Source organism: Muscardinus avellanarius (genome assembly GCF_963383645.1).
Source record: "Muscardinus avellanarius genome assembly, chromosome: 4".
In the NCBI taxonomy this organism is placed as follows: domain Eukaryota; kingdom Metazoa; phylum Chordata; class Mammalia; order Rodentia; family Gliridae; genus Muscardinus; species Muscardinus avellanarius.
The window spans coordinates 110,646,763-110,674,031 of NC_137789.1; the positions used below are offsets into that span (position 1 = coordinate 110,646,763).

The window sequence follows — 27,269 nt, forward strand, 5'->3', positions numbered from 1 at the left end:
TACTGCATATGTCATTCTCTGATTAAATCGATTCTACCACACTGTCTGGTTTTATTAGTCTAGCCCAGAGGGCGGGCCTATGGAAAAATGATAGAAAATGTCTTCATGAATCAGTTTAATTTACAGAAGTTTGAATTATAACATAATATTAAAGTTTACTAAATCTTTGATATTATAAATTGCTTGCATGACTATGGTACATTTAATGCTTTTCAAAACAGAAATTTGATCCACATTAAGAAATAAAAATTATGAACAATACTAGTTATACAAGTACATAAAAAACACACCCTAATATACTTTCAAATAAAATCTTGACTTTTAAGAAATCCAAAGGTAGCATCTCTCCCAGAGTTAACTAAGAAAATGCATAATTCAGAATAGTTTTCATATAACTATTATTAGCAATTAAGCAGTTAAATATAAACCTGTAAACATTTCAAAAATAGTAATGCATTAAAATGTAAGTACAGAAAGTCAGCTTTATCTAGGTTATAATTTAAGACTAATAAAGACAACAAAACAAATGGTGATCAATTAAAGTTTAATTACTGCTCAATAATTCAGTCTTTAAAAAAATAATGAATTCTGATAAATTCTGACCACAGGGAGCGATATTTTCTCTGAAAAAACATTTCTTTCTCATGGTACAGCATTCTATCTCTGTCTAATGTGGTTGTTCCTCATTCACGGTAACACAGATGATTACATTTGAATGGCATTTAACATAAACTGCACCAAACTGCCCTATAATTTCATTTTGGACTGAATTAATTAACTTCACAGTAGGTGGCTAAGGTGCTGAACATAAGCCTAAAGAAATACTGGACTGCTTAGTCTACCTTACATGAGTTGTCTCTAAATCAAGAAGCTTCCATTTTTAAATAAATAATGCCAGGGAAAATGCATTTAGCAGGATCCTAAAGGGTAAAGATAAAGCATTTATAATAAATGGGTTTAGTTTTTCATATACATTCACAGCCATTTCAAAGAAGTTAGGGGGCACTGCAGGCAGTTAAGGGGGATTTAGCAAAACTGCAAGAGTTGGCATGCCTGATATTTTTGAAAAACTATTTACCTTGTAAGAGGACTGCACTTATAGTGCCTGATATTTTTGAAAAAGTGTCCACCTTAGTAAAAAGGAGTATACTATAATAAAAAAAGGGGAGTGCAAGATATTAAAATAAGTTATCACTCTGTAGCAATTAAAATAATACTATCTTAAGCACTGCTGTAATTTATATCCTAGAACTTGAAACATAAATGTAATTGTCTAAGACATTACCTTGAGATCATGAAAATCATCATAATATCATAATACTATTCTTTCCATTAGGCTTCTCCAATTATATTCCTATTGAGAGCTGACAGCTAGCTGTTTGTTTCAAGTTTATAGTCGTCATACATCAAGAAACGAATTAAAAGGACAAACAGGAACATGAAAAGCCAGCTCATAAAAAGCCAAAATGTCTTTTTATATTCCATGGCATATTTCTCCATCCTTGACTTCTGGTTCAGCAAATGAGAAAACAAATACTTCTGATGAACTCCACGACAGTTTTTAACTCAATATTTTTAGACATTTTCAATTGTGAAGGAAAGGAAGGGATGTGGGGGAGGTGGGACAGGGCCAGAAGAAGGGAGGGAGAAGGAAGAAAAAAAAACAACTTTGTACTATGCCTCTTTTAAGAAATGTGAACTAGCATTTAATGAACACAGGTCAAAAGACTTATGGCTGAAGATTTCAGGCTGGTCTTAAAGGTTTTGTAACACAGACTAAGATGGATCCCCAGAAATAGAATAATTTGTTTGGGGTAAGGCAGTAGGTCCTTGGTTAGGTTTCATTTAAATGGTTCTAGGAGCTGGGTGTGGTGGTACAGTCTGATCCTCCTGTCTCAGCATCCCAAATGCTGAGACAGGAGGATCTCAGATCACAGACAGCCTCAGCTACTTAGTGAGGCCCTTTGCAACTCAGTGAGACCCTGTTTCAAAATAAATAAGAAAATAGGGCTGGGGTTGTCGCTCAAAGGTAGAATGCCCCTAGATTCCATACTCAGTACCACAAAAAAAGTAAATAAAAACAAATAAATAAATAAATGGTTCCAGGAAGGACTTCAGACTTGTTTCAAAGTGCCTCTCTGAGAATACAAATGCTAGGTGTTCTCTCTATGAATAAATTCTTTTTCCTGTACAACTTTAATTTTTCCTGCTAAATTCTGCAGGAGGAGAAATAAGAACGTAATTTGGAAGTTTTAATACTGACTTGTCATAAGGAAGGCATGAACTAGAAAAAAAAGAGAAAAAAAATGGACTGTTCAGATGCCAGTATCGGAAACCATTTTGCCTGCAGCATCTCCTAGCTCAAAAATTTAGTGACACTGACAGTTACACATGCTGTCAAAACCAGCACTGAGGTTTTAAAACTAAACACAAAAAATTCAAACAATAATAGCCTTGCGATTTTTAACATGTCATTTTCCAAAATGGCAATCATGACATTTACGAGAGCCTTCTAGTTAGAAAAAATAAATAAATAAACAGGTCCACGTTTCAGGTTTTCATACATGCGATTGTCTCTAAATTCCATCAGGCCAGCATATAGCAATTTCTTCTTACCAAATGCTATGTCTGTCCTGGTGTCACCCGTCACAAGAGACCTTTTGTATCACTGCTCCCTCGGGTTCCAATTCTTACTAAGAGTCCTGGCAAGCACAAAAGTAACCTGGCAGTTACATCATGCTCTATAAATGAGAAAAGACTGCTATCTAAAAATAACGAAAGGCTCCATTTAAATTAATGCTTTTTTTGGTCAAGTGTTCATTTTATTTTGTAATAATGTAGTTCTGATCCAAATAGAGTTCTTGCTAGCTTTAAAAAGATCTCTAGAGATTATATACAGGGCAGTCATTTGATTCTTATATTTTTATTTCTTGCAGTAACGTTAGGGTTCAGTGTGAATGAGATTTTTAGTGCTGTTGCTGACACCTTATGGAAACTTTTATTTGGAAATTCTGATTAGACATTTAAAACTGTTCAGCCCTTGTTTACAAGAAGTATTATTATAAAAATAGATTTTTTTTTGTTCTTTAAAATATTCATTCTGTTATTTATTCTTCACTTGATTTCATAATCCTGTTTGGGTCACTATGATTAGTTGCTATGGAAATTACCTCCTATGGAAATGATTCCAATGTTATTATTACAAGAATATGACTTTTCATGAATAATATCAATAGCAGACATCAACCTTTACTAGGAAAAGGAAACCTAATTAAAATTTTAAGAAAGGATTAATTCTGAAAATTATTACCATGGCCAACTTTTCTGATATTTTTTAATCTGCCATCTGCTTTTTAAATAAGTATTACATAAATTTGAAGGTGTTAATCAGCTACTCACTCCCCCAAATTCCAAAATCACAATGGAAATTAGCACCCCACACAGAAGAGTGGATGTAAAGAACATTTCTTCTACCATTTCTCTAAACTAATACATGTTATGCTTCGCTTATGAGAATTAATGTCAACAGGATTTCAGGGCTCATCAAGGAAACGACTTTCAATAGCACATTACAAATTCCCTTTAAAGACAAAGAATTTAATATTCCAAAATTTATCCCAGGAATTTAAAAGGTCATGCCTATAAACTCGTGAGTTAAACAATAGATGAGAGTCAGTGAACCATTAGATGAGAATTCCAGAATGCTAAGAAGAAAATTTTCTTGGGTGGATTCTATAATTTGTGGTTTGAATAAAAACCTTTGAAACATTCCATTAGTATTAAAATGCTCACAATGAGAATATGGCTCATATTTAACACATTTTAAATTACTAGACAGTCTCTCCCCAAAAGAAATGTTAATGCTTTCTTCTGCTTAGTGCTTATTCGCTGCCTGGTACTAATTTAGGAATAAATTAACCCTTCCAACAATTAGGATATTGTCTAGAAACTGCCTCTTATGCTCTGCAGGAAAAACCACTTATATTCTAAAAATCAGAAAGGAGAAATTCATTTTGTATTAGAAGACATTTTTCTACACCTAATAGCTTATTAAGTATCAACATAAATGACTATTATATTTATTTATCGCATAACAGTATCTATAACTCCTTTAAAGTGAGCTTCACGGTTACAGATTCTGTCCAGTGTTTTATACTATTCGGTTGTCTATACCTGTGCCTGCAACCAAGATCTGGGGTCCAAAATGCCTTTGATGGATTTCTGCCTTGGAGCGGGCACTGGCTTAGCTTCCAAACTGGTTTTAGTGTCTGTGTGTTCACCATCAGTTAAACTATTTTTTCTGGCAGGAAGAAGTTTTCGAGGGGCAGCGATTGGTTTCTGTAAGTGATGCATCAGGACTGATAGTCTGGCATCCAAAGGCGAGGTTCGAGACGTGCTTGTTTTCTTCCAGTCGTCCTGGACCGGTTGATCTGTGTGGCTCTGAGTCTTTATGCTGAATGGAGGCTTATCTGAAGGAGGAAGGGGAGCTCGTCTCTTCTTCCTTTTCCCATCATGTAACTGTTCACTTGCAGGGGACCATATCTCCTTCTGGATGACCATTTGATCATGACCATCAAAGACTGTGGCCCAAGGAGGTGGTGGGGATTCTTCATCCTGACCCATAAGGAACTGTCCATTGGTCTCTTCAATTTTATTTCGTATTATGTCAGTTAAACCTTCACATTTCATAGGTGAATCAATGCCTGCAGTAATTTTAAGAAAAAGTTGCATGGGAAAAAATGCAAAAGTGGTATGCACTAGCCGGGCGTGGTGGCGCACGCTTGTAATCCCCGCCCTTGGGAGGCTGAGACAAGAGGATCATGCAGGTTTGAAGCCAGCCTCAGCTACTTAGTGAAACCCTGTTTACAAATAAAATATAAAATGGGTCTGGGAGTATAACCCAGAGGTAGAAAGCCTTTGGGTTCCACCCCCAGTACCACCAAAAAAAAAAAAAAAAGTGGTATGCACTTTACCTGAATCAATGGCCATCAAAAATTTTTAAGCTGGATGTGGTAGGACACACTTGTAATCCCAAAATTTGGGAGGCTGAGACCAGAGGATCACAGTTCGCCGCAGACAGTCTCAGCTACTGAGTGAGGCCCTTTACAACTTAGTGAGATCCTCTTTCAAATAATAAAAAGACTAAGGCCGGGTGTGGTGGCGCATGTTTGTAACCCCGCGCTTGGGAGGCTGAGACAGGAGGATCCCACAGGTTTGAAGCCAGCCTCAGCTACTTAGGGAGGCTCTCAGCAACTTAGTGAGACCCTGTTTTCAAATATAGTATAAAATAGGTCTGGGAGTATAGCCCAGAGGTAGAAGGCCTCTGGATTCCACCCCCAGTAACTAACACACACACACACATACACACACACACACACACACACACACACACACACACACACACACACGTGTATACATAAACATACTTAATACACATATACATATATACTCCTAAATAAAGTAGAGCTATATGAGTACATTTTTTTTTATTCTATAGATTTAATAGTTATTAGGTAACTTTTCTTAGATTTATAGCCTCATTTGGAAAGCTTAATATATAAACTGGGATATCTGTAACTCAATTAGTATTCTTTCCTGTAGCCCAGCAAACTGTTAAAAGGGAAAAAAACCCAAATCAAAACCCAGGGTAGGAGACTGAAACCCTCATGTCATTGTGCTGCTAAGGGTTTCTTGGGAAAAATAAGAGAATTGAGATTAATGTCCACTGAATGAATGTCTGATATCTTCAATTATGTAAGCCAAATATATCATTTTCCATCTAACATTGTAAAGTATGTATAAGTGCAGATACATTAGTGGCAAATTATACTAGACTCTGCTGGTGACTTCTGCCCGTTCACAACACTATTCACTGAAGCAATCCCACATGGATAAATAAATACCTTTTACAGTGTAGGGAAATGGAATATTAATAAGCTAAGAAGTTTCAAATTTTCTAAAGTATTAGACTGAACTAATTATTTTGGCCAGAGATGAAAGCTTCCATTCATTAATATTCATCTATCAACACTACTTAAAAACAAATTTAATAAAATACAGAGAAAAATTACTGAACATGATTATGTTTTAGAATCTGCAGGTTTATATTTTCAGAATTTTTATCAGCTACTCAGCTAATATTTATTTTCAGTGCACCTTTATTCATTAAGCCTGAAAAATGTTTGATCTTGTGCATTCAAACTATGAAAAATGCGTATTCATTAATTTTGTATTAATTCATCTATTAAACATGAGTTCCTTAGTCTATAATCATAGCCCTTTTTCATTCATTTTGATTGTGCCCTGAAAATTTTAGCATTTTAATGTCAATAGAATAAGCTGCTTGGGTACGGACAATGTTGTTTTTGTTAGCCTGTAGCTTAGAAAAGACAAACCCCACTTACTCATATCATGGTAGACTGAGGTCGCCTCTTTTGTCAAGAACAAAGGTGGTTTCCGTGGCGACATAATCTCAATTTTCATAAGTTCTTCACAACAATGCTTCCATTGGCCTAAAAAAGAAAAAGGCAGGCTTCGCATTTAAAACATAAATGTGAAGATATATATTTCATTTCCAGCAGACATCAACACAGTATCTTTTGCTTTGAAAATAATAGTAAATTTATAAATAAAGCATGCCTTAAGGAAGCCTGTTCAATAGCCTAGTACTACCCATAATTTTAAAGCCTAATTCTGCATCTAAAATTAATCTATTTAGAAAACAAACTGCTAGGCACAGATATAAAAGAGATCTAGGCTATTAGATACTAGACAATTTCATTAAATGGTCAATAATTACTTTAAAATTTCTATGTATGGTAAAAGTTTATTCAGATTCTCTGCTTTTAAATATTAAATTTAAACACCCAGTACTTGAGATAGCTGAAAGGTAAAAATGAATTGAAATATAGTTGTCTAGAAGAAGGAGAAAGAAATGTAAGAAATAGTGGTTCTCAAAAACATTTTTACTTTTAATTTAGAAATAAGACTTATTTAACAAATTACCTCTTTAAGGTGACTATCATGCTTTACAAATTTGTCTAACTCTAGAAAAACATTTTCATTTCAATAAAAGGCAAGTAAAAACTTTTATTATAAGAAAATATCACTCATGTAAATCTAATTTGTTTTAGGTAGGTACTTTAGAGCCATTAGGCATTCTGAAAAGAAAAAACAATCTTGAATAAATCATTCCAACTATTAAGTTAAAATTTTAAAGTGTTAATTTTTATTATTACATTTCCTTTTAATTATGTTTCACTATTTTAATTTTATAATTTTCAATTTTCAGAGAGTAGATATAAAAAAATGTACAATCTTTTCACATTCATTTTGTATCTACATGCTAAATAGCAACTGTACGAGATAGTACGTGTCTGTGTAGCAGTAAGGTACTGAAGTTTGTCATTTTTGTATCTCACACACCTGGAAAAGCAAATGTGATACACCTTGTGTGTTTTTAGACTGTGTGTGTCTTTTTAGACTGATTTATACTCTGGATCTCTCTTCCCTTTTTATATTCTCCATATCAATATTCAATTTCCAACTTGGTTAATTTTCATAGCTTAAAAATTAAAGACATTTCATGTTCAGTCAAATTATTCATTTTTGTTGTTTCTAGTCAAATATACTGTCATGGCAAAATGGTAATACATGCATAAATTTTAAATCCATTACCTTAGCTAGTTAAGAAACATAAAAGCCCTTCAGTATGTTTTATTATGATGCTAAGTACAGAATATAGTAAAAAAAAAAATTTTCAAAATAACACACATAGCAACTCAAAGAGGAAATAAATTCTTGAGTACAAGGCTTCAAAGGTTGCTCTCCAGATTTGAAATCCACTAGGATTTGAGATCTGACAATTTATCTCTCCTCCCACTTCCTTTTTTTAGATAAATATATAAAAGCTTTTTTTTCTTCTTCTTGGAGGCAGGAAAAAACCTTATCTAATGGGAAAATAATGATTCATTTTAAACTAGAAAATATTTGTCACATCCTTAGGCAAATTATTATATAGTATTTTCTGTGTATAAGACAAAAGCATTTCATTGTTAAACTGATAGCAGAATACTAATTATTTTGGAAATTGGAATATAATGCCACACTGTTCCACATTTCAGATGTCAGAGGTACAAATGTGATGTTTAACTGGTCGAGCCTTGACAACTGAAATACTTATTTTGCTAGTGAATAGATTTGTATGCGTAGATACATGTGATAGGCAATATGCTAACATGAAAACAAAGGCCTGATATGAAATAATTTATATAGTGATCTATGCACTGAAGACGTTTCCTGGAATACTGTTTATTGTTCTAATGATCTCAGTCAAAATGATAAATTGTACTAAGCTGCTAATGTAACTCAATATTTGTGTTACTAAATATCTGGAAAAAATCCAGTGCTCCGTGTCTGTGTCTGCATCTTTGACATACCATTCTTAGGTCCATCCATATTAACCATCCAAAATAAGTGTCATTCCTCTTTTACATGCCTGTTAGTTCTCTGATAAAAACAGGCTATGCTTGCCACTAGAACAATGAAAATTTAGAAGTACTTGTCAATATTTTGCATAGTATAAAGACTTCTGTCTTTGCTTCATATCTGGAGATACACAAATTCATAAACATCCTGATCATGTATTTGTATGATTTCAATAAATGTAACAGAGTTTGTGCTTTAAAAGTTATAGGTTCAGCTTTAATCTACAAAAAGCATTAAATACCAAAGTAGCCAGACCTGAGAACCAAATTATCAAATTATCATTACTTTCTTTGTGTGTGTGTGTGTGTGTGTGTGTGTGTGTGCGCGCGCGCGCGCATGTGCGAGTGCATGTGTGTGTGTGGTGTAGTGCTGGGGATAAAACCCAGGGGCTTTCCCCCTCTGTGCTATACTCCCAGACCTATTTTATGTTTTATTTGGAAACAGGGTCTCACTAAGTTGCTGAGAGCCTCACTAAGTAGCTGAGGCTGGCTTTGAACTTGTGCTATCCTCCTGTCTCAGCCTCCTAAGCACTGAGATTACAAGTATCCACCATTACAGCCAGATCTTGTTAATCTGATAACACAGAAATGTCTTGAAATTCTTATCCTTCCAACTCCTCATTTTAGCATGCTAATTTCAGGTAATCTAAGAAATGAGACCATCTTCTGATAGTAGTTATATTGCCACTATTATCTTCATGTATCAGTTCTTTCCTAAGCATATCAAGCATAAAATACCAGAACAGTTCGTAAAAATAACATTGCTTTTTGTAAGACAAACTCTATGAGAGCATTTAGGAAAACAGTTACAATTTACACTATGATCAGCAAAAGAAAGGCCTGTCATTTAAATCACAAACCTAACATTTTAAATTTTAAAGAAGGGTGGTACAAGCTGATGAATATGGAACACTTATTTATTGGGTGATACTGGGGTTCCTGGAAACCCTTCTACCTCCGGGCTACACTCCCAGTCCTATTATTATATCTTGATTTGGAAACAGGTTCTCTTAAGCTAGCCCTGCTGGCTTTGAACCTGTGTAATCCTCCTGTCTCCGCCTCCCAAGCGCCGGGATTACAAGCGTACGCCACCACACTCGGCTGGAACACATATTTAAACATTCACTGAATGCCTAGGGATGGTAGTGAAGAGCAAAAAGTTCTGAGAAATCCAGAAGGCCCATGGGGAATCCTCTAGTCCAAGACAGTGAACCAGAACCCTCACTAAGCCTCAGTTTTCCTGTCTCTAAACCAGAGCAACATCACTTCTACCTAATAGCGTTGTCATGAGAAACCAATGCAGCTATCTAGTACATGGAAAGGAAACATTAGCTTTAGTTTCCTTCCTTGCTTTGTTCCCAGCCTTCAGTGTAACACCTGATGAAGCAGCCATGGATCAGAGAAAACCTGAGGATGGCTGCTGTTATCTCCCTTTAGTGCTCTTGAAAGCAGAACTCCTAAAATGTCTCTAGAGTTAGTTCTATGAGTTACAAACTTTTTATTGCTTGGGAATGGCTCTACTTTGTAATTCTACAGAATAACATTCTGTGCATATAAGATACTGGTTGAATCTAATAGTATGCTTAGTTTGACCAGAAATACTTGTCATCAGCATTGTACCTTTTCGATATAAATTATAGATAATAAATATGCAAAGATCTTCTTCCACTCTTTAGGCTCTCTCTTTAGAGTCTTGATGGCTTCCTTTGATGAGAAAAACCTTTTTGTTTAATGCTGCCCCTTTTATTAATTCTTATTTTCATTTCCTGAGCTTTGTGGGGGGTCTTATTGAGGAAGTGTCTACAGAATGGGAGAAGATCTTTGCCAGGTATTCTCTGACAGAGGACTAATATCTAGAAAATACAAAGAACTTAAAAGACAACACAAAAAATAACTCAAGAAATGAACGAGAAGTACATAAACACTTCACAAAAGAAAGACAAATGGCCAATAAATAAATGAAAAAATGTCCAACATCATTAGCAATCAGGGACATGCATACCAAATTACACGGAGATTCAATCTAGCCCCAATCAGAATGGCAATCATCAAGAAAACAAACAAACAAACAAAAAAGAAATGCTGGTGAGGATGTGGGGAAATTGAAACTCTTATCCACTATTTGTGGGATTGTAAATTGGGAGGGAGCCAAGAAAAAGCCCAAGTGCTGTGTGCATGCATGTCCCTATTAATATGAGCTACAATATGATGTGACTATAATACGCCAATAACAGTATTAAAAGTGTAAAGAAATATACAGATAAATTTATTGTCAGTAAGAACAAAGAATTCCTATAATTTCAATATTTTCCTATTGGAAAAAGTCCTGTTTACCTTTAGAATTAAATCATAAAACCTCTTATCACATACTAGAATCCTATAATAAGGTCATATAATACTTTTTATTTATTATTATTATTTTGTGTGTGTGTGTGTGTGGTACTGGGAGTAGAACCCAGGGGCTTTTCTACCTCTGGGCTATACTCCCAGACCTATTTTTATATTTTATTTGGAAACAGGGTCTCACTAAGTTGCTGAGAGCCTCACTAAGTAGCTGAGGCTGGCTTCGAACCTGTGCAATCCTCCTGTCTCAGCCTCCCAAGTGCGGGGATTACAAGCGTGCGCCAGCTTCATATAATACTTTTTATAATCCATGCCACCGGATTATATTATTGAAACAGAAAAAAAAAATGAGACTTTTAAAAAATCTCTGGGTGATACCCAAAATGATATAACAAGTCAGAAGTTAATAGATGGTTACATATAAGCAAGGCTCCTTCTGAACATTTCAGTATTTTATAACCTTCATTATCTTGGAAAAGATTTTTTTTTCTTCAAATACTTTTTATCTGTTGGATCAAATATATTGCCTTAAGCAGTTAAAATCTAATATTCTGAGAAAACATGGTCTGGTTGTTTTAGGGACCACAGAACCTTAAAGTATGAGGAAGGTATGCTGGGAATTTGGAGGTGCCTTATAGGACAGTTAGGCAATAGATAGAGCTTGCGAGAAAAAAAAAGCAGTGGAGCTGATGATCTAGAACCACTTTTTTCCAAGAGCATAAAAAATTCCTGCTATGAAGTCTAAGATTATAACTTTAATAATAGATTGCTATGTACAATCTTTCAGGCTACATGAATATACTACTAGAAAAACCAAATATCTACTTACTAAGATCAAATCTACTTACTAAGATCAAAGAAATGCTGCCAGAAGGCTTCCATCCACTTCTGAAGATCGTCTCTACTGTCAGCAGCAAAAATGTGAGTTCTAGCTTGTCCAGAAACAGGGTTGATGACAGAGAAGTTATGGATCCTTTTCTTGGCATCCTTATCCATTGCCCGAATCCTAGTTTCCTGAACATTAAGAAAAAATTGGTGTTTTATGAGAGAATATTTCTACAATAATCAAATGTTTTTATTGCTTAGCTACCAAATTTATGTAAAATGAAATTATAATCTTATTGCTGATAATTTGAAATTTAAAGTATTCAATTTTGAGAATTTAATATTTAAACTCAAATCTAGGTATTAAAAAGGACGCTTTAAATTTAAAGAACTGAGTAATGTTCCAAAGTACGCGACATATAGTACTTATACTAAATTACATGGGATTAAAACATAACCTGTTTTGATCTATCACAGTTTAAGTGGAAGTTTGCTGACTTTTATGTACATCTTAAAATCTGCAATAAAACAAGTACAGCATGTCATAACTTTAATGTGGATTATATGTTAACTGTATTTCCAACAGTAATAAAATTGAGTGAGTTAAGTATGTTTCTTGTTCTAATATTCATACATATTTTAGTGTGTTCAGTTAAAAGTAGCGAAACGGTCACGTAAGTGTTTACTGCAACAGAACAGTTGTTTTCCTCATTAACATTTACGTCATATGTAACATTCATTTCATATGTAACATTCATTTCCAAAGCTCATAGCTAAACATCTATAAGGTAATATAACTCAGCATATAATTTGAATATTACTATTTTTTAAATGCTGAATAGGGCACTACTATGAAGGCAACAGTTCGCTCACGTCAACAGCCTAACCCTCTTCTGCATGGTACCAGGAATTGTGTTGTAATGATGTGTGTGTGTGTGTGTGTGTGTGTGTGTGTGTGTGTGTGTGTGAGAGGTGACTCCCAGTCACACACTGACACAGTCATGCCACATGGCAAGCTAGGAACTGCACGCAGCTTAGACCAAGGAATTTGGGGGAATAAAGCGTGTAATAGGACGTGGTATACAAAGACAGGGATTTGGATGCTTGTATAATGACAGGCTTTACATTATTCTAGGACAGCACTGTCTAGTAGAAATCAATGTGAGCTACATACGTAATTTAAAACTCTCAAAAAACCACATTAAAAGGAAAAGAAACCGCTGAAATTATCTTTAATGGTGTATTTCGCATAGCCCAACATATCTAAAATATTATCATTTTTAACATGTAATTGATCTAAAAAACTGAAATATTTTATTTTCGTTCTTTCATACTCAAGTCTCTAAAATCTAGTTTTTTACTTTTAATAGCACATCTCAATTTAGACCGGCCACACTTTAAGCGCTTAACGGCCCCTGGGTTTTGGGGCCACTGTACTAGACGGAGCAGTACTACAGGAACAGGGTTAAGCCTACTTTAACGTGCACAGAAGAATATTGTGGCTGACATTAATAGCACAAAGAAATTCTTTAGTGTATTAAGGTGAAGAAAGACCATATGTACAGCCACAAGCAAAAGCTACATATGCGTACAACGATGCTTATGTTGGTATTAGAGAAGTAGCAAAGAGTTTGGAAGAAAAGCTATTCATTCCCTGAAAAAAAAAAAAAAAAAAAAAACAGGTAAATACAGGCAAGTAAACACCACATATACTGCACAAGGAGTTTGTTTCTAAAATAATTCATATTCAAAAATTACAAGGTAAAAAATGTATGCTGAATAAAGTATCAACCTAACTTTGAACCTTTAGAGTATCAGAAACACAAGGATTGGCAACCTTCTTAGGTCAGCCTAGCCTGGCATTGTAGAAATCTTGGAAGGCTGAATGCCTTTAACGGATGTAATGAACTTATACACAGCATCTTAATTTTATCGTATCAGGGTCTTTGTACATTTCTATTCCTTGATAATAAACTTTATCAAGTATCCTTAAGTAATCATTCATAAAATATAAAAAATGGTGTTTTAAATGGCATCATTGCACATTGAAAGTTGCATCTAATAAATCTGTTTTAAAAAATATTTATTAAGCTCCAGAAAAAAATATTTGATATGCTATTATATTAGAGGAACTGAAGGTTGAATCCCAGTGGGGGAAAACGTACTGTTATTATTAAGAAAACATTAAGAAGTATTCTTGTTACTAAAATTGGCTTTCTTTCTTTCCTTCTTTCTTTCCTTCTTCTTTTTGTGGTGGTAAGGATCAAACTCAGGGCCTGTGCATGCTGGGCAAGTGTTCTACCACTGAGCTACGCCCTCAGGCCAAATCATTTGGGGTGGGGGTTATCCAGGCTTAAACCCAGGGGCATTCTACATCTGAACGATATGCCTAAATCCCCCCCTCCTTTTTTAAACAGGGTCTTGCTGGATTGCTGAGGCTGTCCTTCAATCTGCGATCCTTCTGCCTAAACCTCACAAGTACTGGGATCATAGGCATACACCACTGGCTCTCAACTTCATTTTAATAAATATAACTTTTTGTATGCGGAATTAAAAGATTCAACTTTTAAATAAATAAGAGTATGTCTTTAGTATATGGATGTTTATATTTTTGTCAAGGTATCATTTAAAATGAAACTGTTAGCTGGTGTGATGGTTCACGCCTGTAACCCCAGTAGCTGGGAGGCAGAAACAGGAGGATCACAGGTTTGAGGCCAGCCACCCCAACTTAGTGAGACCCTCAGCAATGTAGCAAGAAACTTTTTTCAAAATAAAAGATAAAAGGGGTTGGGGGAGCCGGGCTTGGTGGCGCACGCTTGTAATCCCCGCCGCTTGGGAGGCTGAGACAGGAGGATCGTACAGGCTCGATGCCAGCCTCAGCTATTTAGTGAGGCTCTCAGCAATTTAGTGAGACCCTATTTCCAAATAAAATATAAAATAGGTCTGGGAGTATAACCCAGAGGTAGAAAGCCTCGGGGTTCCACCCCCAGTACCACCAAAAAATAAAAAATAATAAAAATAAAAAGGGTTGGGGGTATAGTCAGGAAGTAGAATGTCTGTGAGCTCAATCCCAGGACCAGCAAATATAAATAAGTAAATAAACAAAGAGGAATTGCCACGTAGAAAATGTAAAGATTATGTCTTCCTAAGAAAATAATATAAGAAAGTACAGATAAGTACTATGCACTCCATTATCTCCAGTAACCATAAATACCACTACATTTTTAAAAGGTGAGTTTTGTAAGATGCAAATAAAAATTAATCTCTGTATATTACCACCCAAAATAATTTAACTAATAGGAAACTTTTAAACCAAAAATTACATATCAAAGGAAAAGTGATTAGAACAAGTGGTTTTTTAGAATACCAGAAAGTTCACACTGGCTGTTTTTAGTGTGGGCAAATAGCAATAATTGTGTTCAAGTCTTCACATCTCAAAAAAAAGTGATCAGAAAACACCAAGGTAAATTTTAGAACTGTTAGGCCCACAGACTCAAAAATGTATGGATACCAGAAGCAGCTCTCCTCAGCAAGACACAAAAGCAAGCAAGAGGAACACCTCCCACCTCCATTTCTATCACCTCAAAGATTGCCCAGCACCCAGTAAGTGGCTGAAAAATATCTGAATAAAAGAATGAGGTGGGAAATGAACCCAGATCATGAAAAAAGGAAATTTTGCATTAATAGACTCAGCTCCTAGAAATAGTTTCTAATCCAGCTATCTAATTTGTAGATGAGGAAGTAAATTCTGAAGATGTATTCTATGTGAGACCAGAGTTTTTTGTCTTGATTTTGCTAGTCTGAAACCTTTTTGCTGATTTAAAAGCTTTTACAGTCAACTTCTGTGACTGGTGGATGGATTTGAGACTAATTACTGTGAAATTTTAATTGAATTGGCTTTGTTCTTGTCTGCCATACAGAACTGCAGCTTTCTACTGCATAAGATGATGGGGATATTCAAAAAAGGCCAAGTGAAGTTATAAAAATATAACTCATGAGCTGGGCATGGTAGTGCACGCTTGTAATCCCAGCATTCGGGAGGCTGAGACCAGAGGATCGCGTTTCGCGGTCAGCCTCAGCTACTTAGTGAAGCCCTCTGCAACTCAGTGAGACCTGGTTTCAAAATAAAGAATAAAAAATAGGGTAGGGGGTGTAACTCGGAGGTCAAATGCCTCTAGGTTCCATCCCCAGAATGGCAAAACAAACTATATATATTGCAAAGTCAAATTTGTAACAAAAACATAAATGCTGAAGTCAAAAGTTTCCTTTAGGTGTTTCATTATTTCGAATTAACACTGTTCTTAAATGTGCCACTTCTGTGTATATAAATGCAAAATTACTAGATTAGGAATATACTTATAAATTGTTTTTATATTTTACTATATGATCTTATTATTTATATATTTACTTACTTATTTTGTGGTACTAGGGATTGAACCCAGAAGTATTCTACCTCTGAGCTACACCCTATTTTCTATTTTTATTCTGAAACAGAGTCTTGATAGATTGATAGTCTTGATAGAATCTCACTACTTGCTGAGGCTGTTCTTGAACCTGCAATCCTATCTCAGCCTCCCAAGTACTGAGATTACAAGTATACACAGCCGTGCCTGGCTTGACCACATGATCTTAAAAAAGAATCTAATACTGTACTCAGATTATGATCTTGAACTTTCCTATAAAAAGGAATCAAGGCTCTTTGGGAAAATGGCTGATCATCAGCCTGGGTCCAGGAAATACAGAAGATGATTCTGGAATATTTTGTCCAACCAGAAGTCAAATTTTACTAGGGCTGTGTTAAAAGGACTCAAGAGCCAATTTGAAAGGATTCCATTAATCAAACATAAGATAATTAAAGTTATCAATAAGAATAATAATGGTAATGGGCTGATAAGTGACCTGTCTTTGCATCAATACATTCATAATGGTATTTAAAAACTAAATTCTCTGATCACCTTTGAAGTATGCCAGAGAACCACCTCATTGTTTGATAACTGATATATAAATTTTAAAAATTAAGTACTTATCCTGTTTTCTGTATAACAACTGTATCTCAGGGTAATCAGAAAATTGGTGATGTAGGAGTATCCTAGCTAATAAAGGAAGGAGAAATGGTAAATTATCACTGGTTTGCAATCTGTGATTTATAAAAAAGGCTCTAAGCAATGCTCATCAGGGGATGTTAATTGGAGGCAATGCTGAAATATCTTATCCCTTCTAATAAAAGTACATTAACACTTTCTAAAATGTGTTCTTATTAACTTCAAATCCTGAGTATGATACAAAAAAAAAGAACCCCAAAGAAGTAACTGGTAAAATTCATAGCACAGAAAACCTTATAGTATACATGACCCAATTCCTTCAACAAATAGATTGTGTGTGTGTGTGTGTGTGTGTGTGTGTGAGAGAGAGAGAGAGAGAGAGAGAGAGAGAGAAGAAGAAGAAGAAGAAGAAGAAGAAGAAGAAGAAGAAGAAGAAGAAGAAGAAGAGGAGGAGGAGGAGGAGGAGGAGGAGGAGGAGGAGGAGGAGGAGGAGGAGGAGGAGGAGGAGGAGGAGGAAGGAGGAGGAGGAGGGAGGGAGGAAAGGGGAGGAAGGGAAAAGAAGAGAAGGGAGATGGAAAGGGGGAGTGGGAGGGGAGGAGAAAGCATAAGTAAGACTGAATGGCATTTAATTAGATCCTAGTTCACAATACTATTATAAAATTATGCAACTGGGAACTTAATATATGTGACTAACTACATACTAACACACACACACACACACACACACACACACACAACTATATATTTTCTTGGCATAACTGAGATATTTCTAAGCCAAATGATATGGTAGCTAGGATTTGCTTCAAAATAATCCTAGGGTGGGTATAAATGTGTAAGGGCACAGATGCATTCATTTATACTATTCTTTGTGTAAATTAGCTTGAACTATCCCCAATTTTGTATGTATATAAATACACATATTATATTGTATAGATATACATATATGTTTGTGTGTGAAAGGGGAGGGGCCACTGGAGATGGAACCCCGGGGTATTTTACCACTGAGCTACTGCCCAGTCCTATTATTTTTTTTATTTTGAAACAGGGTCTCACTCAGTTGCTGAGGCTGTATGAAAACCTGTGATCCTCCTGTCTCTGCCTCCCAAGTACTAGGATTACAGGCATGTACCACCACACCTGGGCCCCAAGTTTAAAAAAATAAAAAATAAAAAAGTAGATCTGTTAGTGTCTCTCTCTGTAATTGCAGATAATATTTCACATCTTCTTTGCAAACATGTTGTTTAAATAAATTAGTTCTTTGAAACGTGCTTGGCCTAAAGTCCTTTTAATCAGGGATGCAAACAAAAAGGTTAGTACTTAACTCAAGCTTCAGAGCTTATACATACTCAAGTGTCAAAGAAAGCATACTTTCACAATCAATAGTGTAAAGCACAGCCGTAAATAAACCAAGCAACAGCAATGATTAGTATTCGTTTCATAATTCTTTTCATTTTTTGATAATAAAACCGTGTGTGAACTCCTGAAGAAAAAAAGCTGTTTTTAAAAGTTATTTTTGCTATACTTAATAAAGGACTTTCTGAACAGTTGATAGGGTTCATGTATTAAGATGACTAACATAAGCAGAAAAAAAAAAACATTCTATGTGTTTTTCATAATAACTTTACTTTCTGGGGTCCACGATAAATATAATAGTTGAAAGTAATTTGAAGATAATTTAATAAAGGTCCATCACACCAACTAGTGGTATTGATTTGTTTAGTACAGATTATAAAAATGAATGATGTATAATATTTTAATCAAGAAAAGACTATTGATCTCAAAGACCCTGACTTCTTTTTCCATCTCACCCCCACCCCACTGGCAGAGGATAAAGCTTCGGCTTTGTAAAATGCTTTCTACGATGTATAGGAGATTCAGTTAAGTACCTGTTACTGAGAATGTCTTGCTCAACAACATTCAGAGTGAAGTTTTTTGAAGTTGAAGCAATCACTTTGAAGTAAATCACCCTTTCAAATTTGGATTGGAAAGAGGAGGGGAACAGCTTTTAGGCTTTTCTTCCCTTAATGTGACTATTTCCACAGATGGCTCCCTATGAAAATTAATGAACTGACTTAGCCTTACAGGAAATGCCATTTAGAAGGACAAGAATTATAGTCAGAGAACAAACTCTGTGATCAAAATAGCAGAACCATTATTGACATACCTTAGCAACTGCAAAATTTATTCTTTCACATCATTTTTAAAGTAGCGTTAAACGAAATTATTTTCTAAGTCATGAAAGAAAAAAAGAAAATGACTCTGATTTATTGTTAATGTTTAATATGATTAATCTTAAAAAAAAAGATTTTAGAGACTCAGCACTGGAAATATACTAAAACTATAATAAAAACTATTTTTTAAAGTTTCAGTTGGTCTTTACTTGGTATACATTAGAAGATACAAAACTGACATACATCAAAGATTCTTTGTTTATTTAAGACTACACCAAAAGCATATGCCCCTTAGAAATTTCCAAAGAAAGAAAAGCAATGAAAACATCTACTTTGTATTTTAAAACCAAGTCATTTGAAACATTAGATATATGAGAGAAATTGGGGGAGGGGAGGGGAGGAAAAGAGGAAGGGAGTACACATTTGCTACCCATTCAAGGAACAATACCAACTCTCTTACTAAACTGTTGACACCAATACCATATAAATACATAGCACCAGTTCTTTATCTGAAACATAACCTAAAGGGACATCTTGAGGGCACTGGGGCAATTTGAATCTGATATAGGTAATAGATGATATAAAATTATTGTTAATTTTCTTAATCATTCCAAAGTCCCCTATTTTTCTTGCTAAAATATTCCTTTTATTCTTTTTTATTATTTTGTTGGTACACTGTAACTATACATCATTGTAAGGTTCAGAGGAACAGAAACCCAGATGCACATGGTACTTATGGGGTGCTCCCTCTGAGTGTCACACCCTGAACCCCCTCTCTCCTGTTTTTGAGAGTTGTATGTTGAAGTCTTCAGAAATGAAGTGTCATTGTATCATAATGTTAAGTCTTATGTTAAATGGATCAGCAAAAAATAAGAAGAGAAAAATGACAATATTTAATACAGTATAGTATACAGGTGATCACTAGCAGTTTATCAAGTTTTTTGTACATTTGAATTATTTCATCAGTTCAGAAAAATAAATAGAAATTACTTTAAAAAAATGTTTCTTAACTGGGCTACTGAGTAACATTTAAATACAGATAGGAATGACATTCACTAGAATGTGGAAAGGTTTCAGGTTTGAAAAGAAGGGCTCGAGGAAAACCTGAAGTATACACAGGAATTCCAAAGAAAGATTCTACAAAGAGAAAGAACAGGAATCAGTGGTAGGGAAAGTTAAATGAGAATATTATAAAGTTGAAAAGGGGAAGCACTCGGTCATCTATTTCAACATTGAGATCTGAAACGGAATTTATTGATCTTTCCAACCTTAGCTCTCATCTCATATTTAACTTTTAAAATTCTCTTTTGTACTTTAGACAAAAGTTACATACAATAGGAAGAGATATCAAGTCATTAGTCTTCAGGGTCAAATATGGCACATATTGTCTCCAAGTCTAAGGCCAACACCTTTGCTGGCTTAATAATATTTCTGTGAGTATGTAACGGTGCATTGTGGAAAAAGTACAGTAATGTCTAAGTATGCTATTTCAGTCATCTTAATAATGGCACTAATTAAATACAGAATCCCATCAGTCAACTGGTCATCTGCTTTCATCACTACCAGGAAAAAGATATAGCTAAAAAACTCAGTTCAAGCCAGGTGTGATGGTGTATGATGTTTGTAATCCCAGTACTTGGGAGGCTGAGACAGGAGGATCTGGGTTCGAGGCCAGACTCAGCTACTTAGTGAGGCTCTCTGCAACTTAGTGAGACCCTGTTTCAAAATAAAGAATAAAAAATTGGGCTGCGGATATAGCTCAGAGGTAGAATGCCCCTGAGGTCAACCCCTAGCACCACCAAAAAAAACCAACAAAAAACAAAGATAACTCAGTTCAGTCAGACGATATAAACTGTTACAATTCCTATGGAATGACTTCCTTACTATTAGACCAGAAATACTAGAGCACTGGCTAGCATATTAGAGAAGTTCCTTTATAGATGTTCACCTAAATATAATTGGTAAAGGTACAACAGATGCCTGAGCTATCTCTTCTATGTCTATTATTATTTCAGGCTCAGAACCTCATTTCAGAGCCACTTCTTACTGAAACTGATTCAGACGGGGTATGGAGGCAGGAAGATGTCTAACTTTCTCTTTCAAGTCTAGTTTAACCATATGTCTATGAAAAAAAAATAGACAAAAAGACCATGAATATCAACCTTGACCCCCCCAACCCATTAGGAAAGAGTGAGTTTTCTAGTTGTCTGTACTACTTTGGCAAGTCCTATCTCATCTCCAAATCTGTTTCTATACTTGTGAAATAGAAATAAAATATCTCTCTTCCTACTTTGAAGGGCTTAGATAAGGTAAAGTGAATACCTTGAAGTCTTTCACGTAAAGCAAATGCCTTCAAAAATATTTGTTTAGCCGGGCGTGGTGGCACACGCTTGTAATCCCCGCGCTTGGGAGGCTGAGACAGGAGGATCGCATAGGTTCGAAGCCAGCCTCAGCTGGCTTAAGGGACCCTGTTTCCAAATAAAATATAAAAAAACAGGACTGGAAATGTAGCCCAGAGGTAAAAGGCCCCTGGGTTCCATTCCCAGTACTACAAAAAAAATTTTTTTGTTGTTGAGATTACATTTTAGTTTGTTTTACAACTATATTTCACAGTACAATATGTTAAGCAAAATTTGTAAAATCCCATTTTTATTATACAATTATCTAGTAAAAATCAAGTTTCCAATAATCACATATGGTAGGAATCTTGCCAAAAATAATTAACCTGAATCTAGTGAAACGACTAGTCACATACATTATAAGAAAATATTTGGCCTGGACTTTTTTTTTTAAAGTTAATGTCATGAAAGATCAAAAACAAAGGCAGAACCTGAAGGGCAGAATTGAGATAAAAAGAAACCAAGGACACAGTGACCAGGGGTCCTGCATCAAACAATCAGTAAAAATTACAAAGATCATTTTGTGGAAAACTGGAACAATTTACTCTGCTTATTAGATAATACTGTATCAACAATAAGTTTCCTCAACGTGATAATAGTATTATGGTTATCAAGAGGAAAGTCCTTGGTTTTAGGAGGAACATGCTGAAATATTCAGGGCAGAAATGCTATGTTGTTTCCAACCAGCTTTAAAACAATTCAGGAATAAATATAGAGAAAGCATGTGACAAAATGTTAACAATAGCTAAAAAAAAAAAAAATCCAAGTGAAGGGCATATAGTTGTTCATTATTCTGTTTCAACTTTTAAAAATAAAATCTAGAATTTCAAAATATTAAGATAAGGAAAAGTGAGGAGAAAAAAATACTCTGAGCAAAGCAAAATAAAATAAAAGATGGCAAGTGAGGAAAAGAGTATAATTTTTTCATTAATAAAATGATATACTTGATAAGACTAATTTTTCTAAACCAAAATAAATGCATTATAATATTGAGGCATTATTTAAGAACAACACTAATATTTCTAATGAAAGCTAACTTAGGTGATCTCGACTGTGATACAAGATCTCATTAAAGGACTTCCTTTAGGAAAACAGCAGTGTAATTTCTAAAAGCACAATAGAAATAGACAAAAATATTATTATTGGAAAAGATCATGGAACTAAATTCAAGTCCATATAGATCAGAAAACTGGTACCCACATGTTTTCAGGAATACAACTATTATATAAAAGGCCACATGACTTTGCATTTTTCTTTTAAAAGTTCAAAGTAGAGCATCAATAGTTAGCAGATGTGAAAGTTGATATTTTATCACACACTTCAGTTGAACTACTCAAAAAAACAAAAGCAAAGTAAAATAACTAGAAATGATTAAGTGTAATGCGCAGGCAGAAAACATGGTGTTCTGATGTAGAAATACGGCTAAAGCATTCTAGAGTAGAAATACCACAGAAGGGGTCTTTATTTTGCAAAAAGATCTCACCAAGTTGCAGATGGCCTCACTAAGTAGCTGATGTTAGCTGTGGATCTGATCTTCCTCTCTGGGAATGACAAGCATGTATGTGCCACTACACCTGGCTCTTTATTTTTAAAATGTAATGGGATTTACCTTATGAACGGGCACTACCAAGGTTGGCTCCACCTTAGCTTCAATTTCTTCTGGACTATAAAAACAATACAGTTTACCCCCTCTCAGAACACAATACAGCCTTCTCCAAATAATGAGACCTTCTCCCATTTGCTGAAAAAAAAAAAAACACCAAAAAATAAGCTTTATATCATTATCACCGTGGCACTAAATTTAGCACAACACTAATACATAATATCAAAGTTAATCCGTTTTTAGAACTTTTCTAATGATAGAATTACCTATCAATTTGCTATACAGTAAGTTTAACTGTTCAAAATCCAAGAAAGTTAATGCCAGAGAGAAAAAGTTTAGCATTCTCAAAAAAGCATTAAGCAAAATGAGGGTATTGATTACCACATAACTTTTACACACATAAAATCATAAATCAATGCACTTTTAGAAAAACTAGTCTATTAAAAAATTAGTGCTTAGAATTCCATGGCTATTCATCAAACGACTCAGGAAAATTATAAGAGTAATTCTCAATATTGAAAATGTAATTTTTCCTTACTGTTCTTAGAATGTTCGAAAATGTTGACTACCTGGTAAGAATGCAAATTTCCTTTCCTCCTAATGGAATCTTTTAGAAGATGCTATTGATTCATTGAAGCCCACAATTAATTATTTACTGAATATAAATAACTATGGTTATAAATAAATCAGGAGGAGGTGGCAGAGGCAGCTTTGGAAGCCCAAAGGCCCAAAGTGCCAGAATCTGTCTGCCAGAAGGGAGGGCCTTTATGCCAAAGGTGCTGCTCAGCCCTGGTCAGTTTCCACCAGGAGCCTCTGTTGCTCGTTACCCTGCTGCACTACTGCAGGGGCATGAAGCAGGAGAAGAGTGAGGCTGCTCAAAGCCACCAGAACTGCACCAGCCCCGCCACCCAGCTCTTTCCATCCCTGCACCCCTCAGCTTATGTCTAACAGCATTTGAAAAGCTGACATTAAAGGAGGCTTCTGGATACTAGGAGGTCAACCAGTTGCCTGTATATCAAGATTTCAATCAGAACTCCAACTGTAGGCTAGCTCAAGTCCTCTAACCTGCTGATTAAGAAATCCTGAGCACGCGTCCTCCACCATGCAGGCTGGCTGGGCCACTAATCGGCAGCACATGTTGCCGAATAAAGGAAGCCAAAACGAAGACTCCTCTGTTCAAAGGGGAAAGAAAAGGATCAAGTTACAAATATATGCTTATTTAAGGTCATTAAACATTTTAGCATTTTTTTGTGATTTTTTTTTTTTGCTTTACACAGGAACACATATTAAAATTATCTTTATACACAGGTTTACCTACTCAAACACTAGTGCCCTACTTAATGACAAAATTAAATATGAGAAAGTAGGGGACAGGATGGTATTAAACTAATAATTTATAGTTCACCATCACCTGTAATAATCATGGACCTTTTAGCCTCTTGGTATAATTTGATCTTAGAAGTACTTATTCAATGGAGGCTGTTCAGAGACTATAAATAATCTCATTTAATACACAAAACATTCTAATAAAGTGATTTATATTTGTCAAATTCTACCTTTGCTCTGATTTTCATTATAATAATTAGCAAGGTGATCCTCTGAATGAATCATTATTTCAGCCAACAACTTAAGATAATTAATTTAATAAGCCTTCCTGGCACCTCTTCTTTTCCTCCCTTACTGAACAAGGTAAGATCAGCATCTCCCACTGCCGGCCATGGGAGCCTGGCAGGACAAGGAGCATGAGCAGGAGGCTGCTAGTACAAGTTGTCAGCTTGAATGTGCAGAGAGGGCACCACACTGGGGTGACCCAGCCCAGTGCATGCCAGAGCCCAAGTCAAGGAAGAAGGGCAGCAAGGTGAAAACATGGCTGGTTCCAGGGTCAAGGCAATGAGCTGGAATATCATGGTCTGTCACCAACCAAAGAAGTGTTCAAACAATGACACAGAAGCCACACTGAATAAGGGCTCCACTGGCCAAACCTGGGACAATGTGTGTCTCAAAATAAACAATATTAACAAATGGACTGTGACCCACTCAGTAGGAACACTTGAATCCACACATTGGAAATTTAGCCCGAAATGTATACTTACACAGGTTCAAAGTACATCACTCCCACCCTAAAACATGTATTATTTACAAAGTACAACCAAAAGAGTAGCTTTACAGTAGACAAGCTTGGTATCTACTACCTGGACCAAGTGACCAAACTGAAAGTCATTAATACTGGGGTAAATCAAAATAAAGAATATTACTGGGATAACGGGAAATGTTTGAGTGGAGATGGAAGAACAGATAAATGGTAGTAATATTTCCTGAATCTGGTAGTTGTGATGATGTAGCTAAATGAGTTAATAGCATTAATAGGTATTAACACACTTGTGGGTAATTAGACATCACCTAAGCAACTTGCCATCATGTATTTTTTGGGGGCGAGAAAGGGTTTTGTAAGTTTTCTATAAATTTGAGATGGTTTTAAGAAGTTCTTTAAAAAGTTTACACTGATCCTCCAATGTAGTATGCAGAGAGGTCGATATCCTTCCTATCATTAAGGAAGGAAAACACTGAAAATTTTATTTCCTGCATCACTAAACAAAAATCCAACAAATAGCTGTTAGTGCACACTAGTCCACACACAAGATTTAAGTTTTCACTGCACCGTTGTTAGTACCTATAAAGTGGTTAGCCATTGGCTATAATTATTATTTACCTAAAAACCTTGGCAACTCTAAAAAAGATGGTTTTGGTAAAATACAGTTTTTATATGCAGACTAGGTGTAGTATGCCTAAAGGAAGAGTAAAGAGTAAAAAAAATGTTTTTGGCAACTTATTCACCCCAACACTCCACTAAGAGTTTTCTGGGCCTAGTCAATGTTTGTTGTTGTTTCTTATTAATACCGTGTGAAAGCTCCTTTAGAAAAAAGGGCATGATCTGAGAGAAATAATGCATAAACACAATACATGCAGTGATGCCAAAATGCAGATATAAATAAACGAGCATTGCCTTTTGTAAAGCAGGAAATACAATCACAAATTCTTTAAGGGCATGGATCTGAGTAATGCAACAAATTGCAAAAGAAATTGGAAATTTCTTTATTTAGGGAATCTTGAATTTATGAGTCACTTCTGTTCAAAAATACCTGCAAATCAGTTGTTTAAGTGGAACAGTTCTCTCTCTCTCTCTCTCTCTCTCTCTCTCTCTCTCTCTCTCTCTCTCTCTCTCTGTAGTGCTAGGGATTGAACCCAGGGACATTCTAGCTTAGGGCTATAACCCTAGGCCAATTTTTTATTCTTTATTTTGAAAAGGGTCTAAGTTGCGAATGGCCTCACTAAGTACCTGAGGCTGGCCATGAACCCAGATCTTCCTGTTTCAACCTCCCAAGTACTGAGAATAAAAGCATATGCCACCACGCCCAGCTTTTGAACTATACTTTTTAGAGAAACAGAATCATAAATGATTAGGTTTTCAGACTATCCATGAAGTATATAAAACCTAAATACTACATGTAACAATGAGTTATTTTGGTAAATAAGTTCAAACTCCATGCAGCCAACTTGCCCACATGCTACAATCACCAGTTCCTTCTAACCCATATGTTTAGAAAGATCTATTCTATACATCTACTTCTAAAGATGTATAGATTCTATACTTCTATACATCTATATAGTCTATATTTCTATTTCTATATATCTGGGAACCACTGTGGAATCAAATATAATCACAGCTTCTCTATACTTCTGACAAAAAAATAGGACATCTAGGCTGGTCATTGAATATAAAAGTATCAGATTCTAATTTTAAAAGCACCACCTGAGCCAGGCATGGGGGCACATGCTTATAATCCCAGCATTCAGGAGGCTGAGACAGGAGGATCATGGTTCACAGACAGCCTCGGCAACTTAGTGAGGCCCTCTGCAACTTAGTGAAACCCTGTTTCAAAATAAAGAATAAAAAATAGGGCAGGGGATGTAGCTTGGAGGTCAAATGCCCCTGGGTTCCATCCCCAGACCTGGGGGGGAAAAAAGCACCACCCATCTTAATAAGGGGATTGTTATGAAAATCAAATAAGATAATGCATGGATGACATCTATTAAGTGTGACATACAATTTCATAGCCAGGGCAGTCTCATTCTCCAAACCATTTCCTTTCCATTTTTCAGTGTTGCCTCAGCCCTTGTGTAGGACACAAATCATGATACTTAAAAGAGAGGTATGAAGACAAGATGAAAAGCAACAGGAAATGATCAATTCCACAATTTCACATATGGAATGAAAAGGAATTTAAAAATAAACACCACAACAAAAATAAAACAGAGGCTGAAGAAAGAATCCAGAGAACATCTCAATTACACATAAGTCAGTCTTTTCTTTCTTTCTTTCTTTCTTTCTTTCTTTCTTT

At 35.4% G+C, this 27,269-nt stretch overlaps 1 protein-coding gene across 1 annotated transcript in view; it reads right to left on the reverse strand.

Moving 5' to 3' along the window:
- Positions 1–4,167: 4,167 nt before the first annotated feature.
- RTKN2 (rhotekin 2) overlaps positions 4,168–27,269 on the reverse strand; it is a gene marked incomplete at both ends in the record, with an annotated part of 84,307 nt that continues 61,205 nt past the window's right edge. The window contains 5 exons of the mRNA XM_080694809.1: positions 4,168–4,703; positions 6,405–6,512; positions 11,678–11,843; positions 22,876–23,007; positions 23,935–24,041. Coding sequence (XP_080550935.1) covers positions 4,168–4,703; positions 6,405–6,512; positions 11,678–11,843; positions 22,876–23,007; positions 23,935–24,041 — 1,049 coding nt within the window. The remainder of the gene's footprint in view (positions 4,704–6,404; positions 6,513–11,677; positions 11,844–22,875; positions 23,008–23,934; positions 24,042–27,269) is intronic.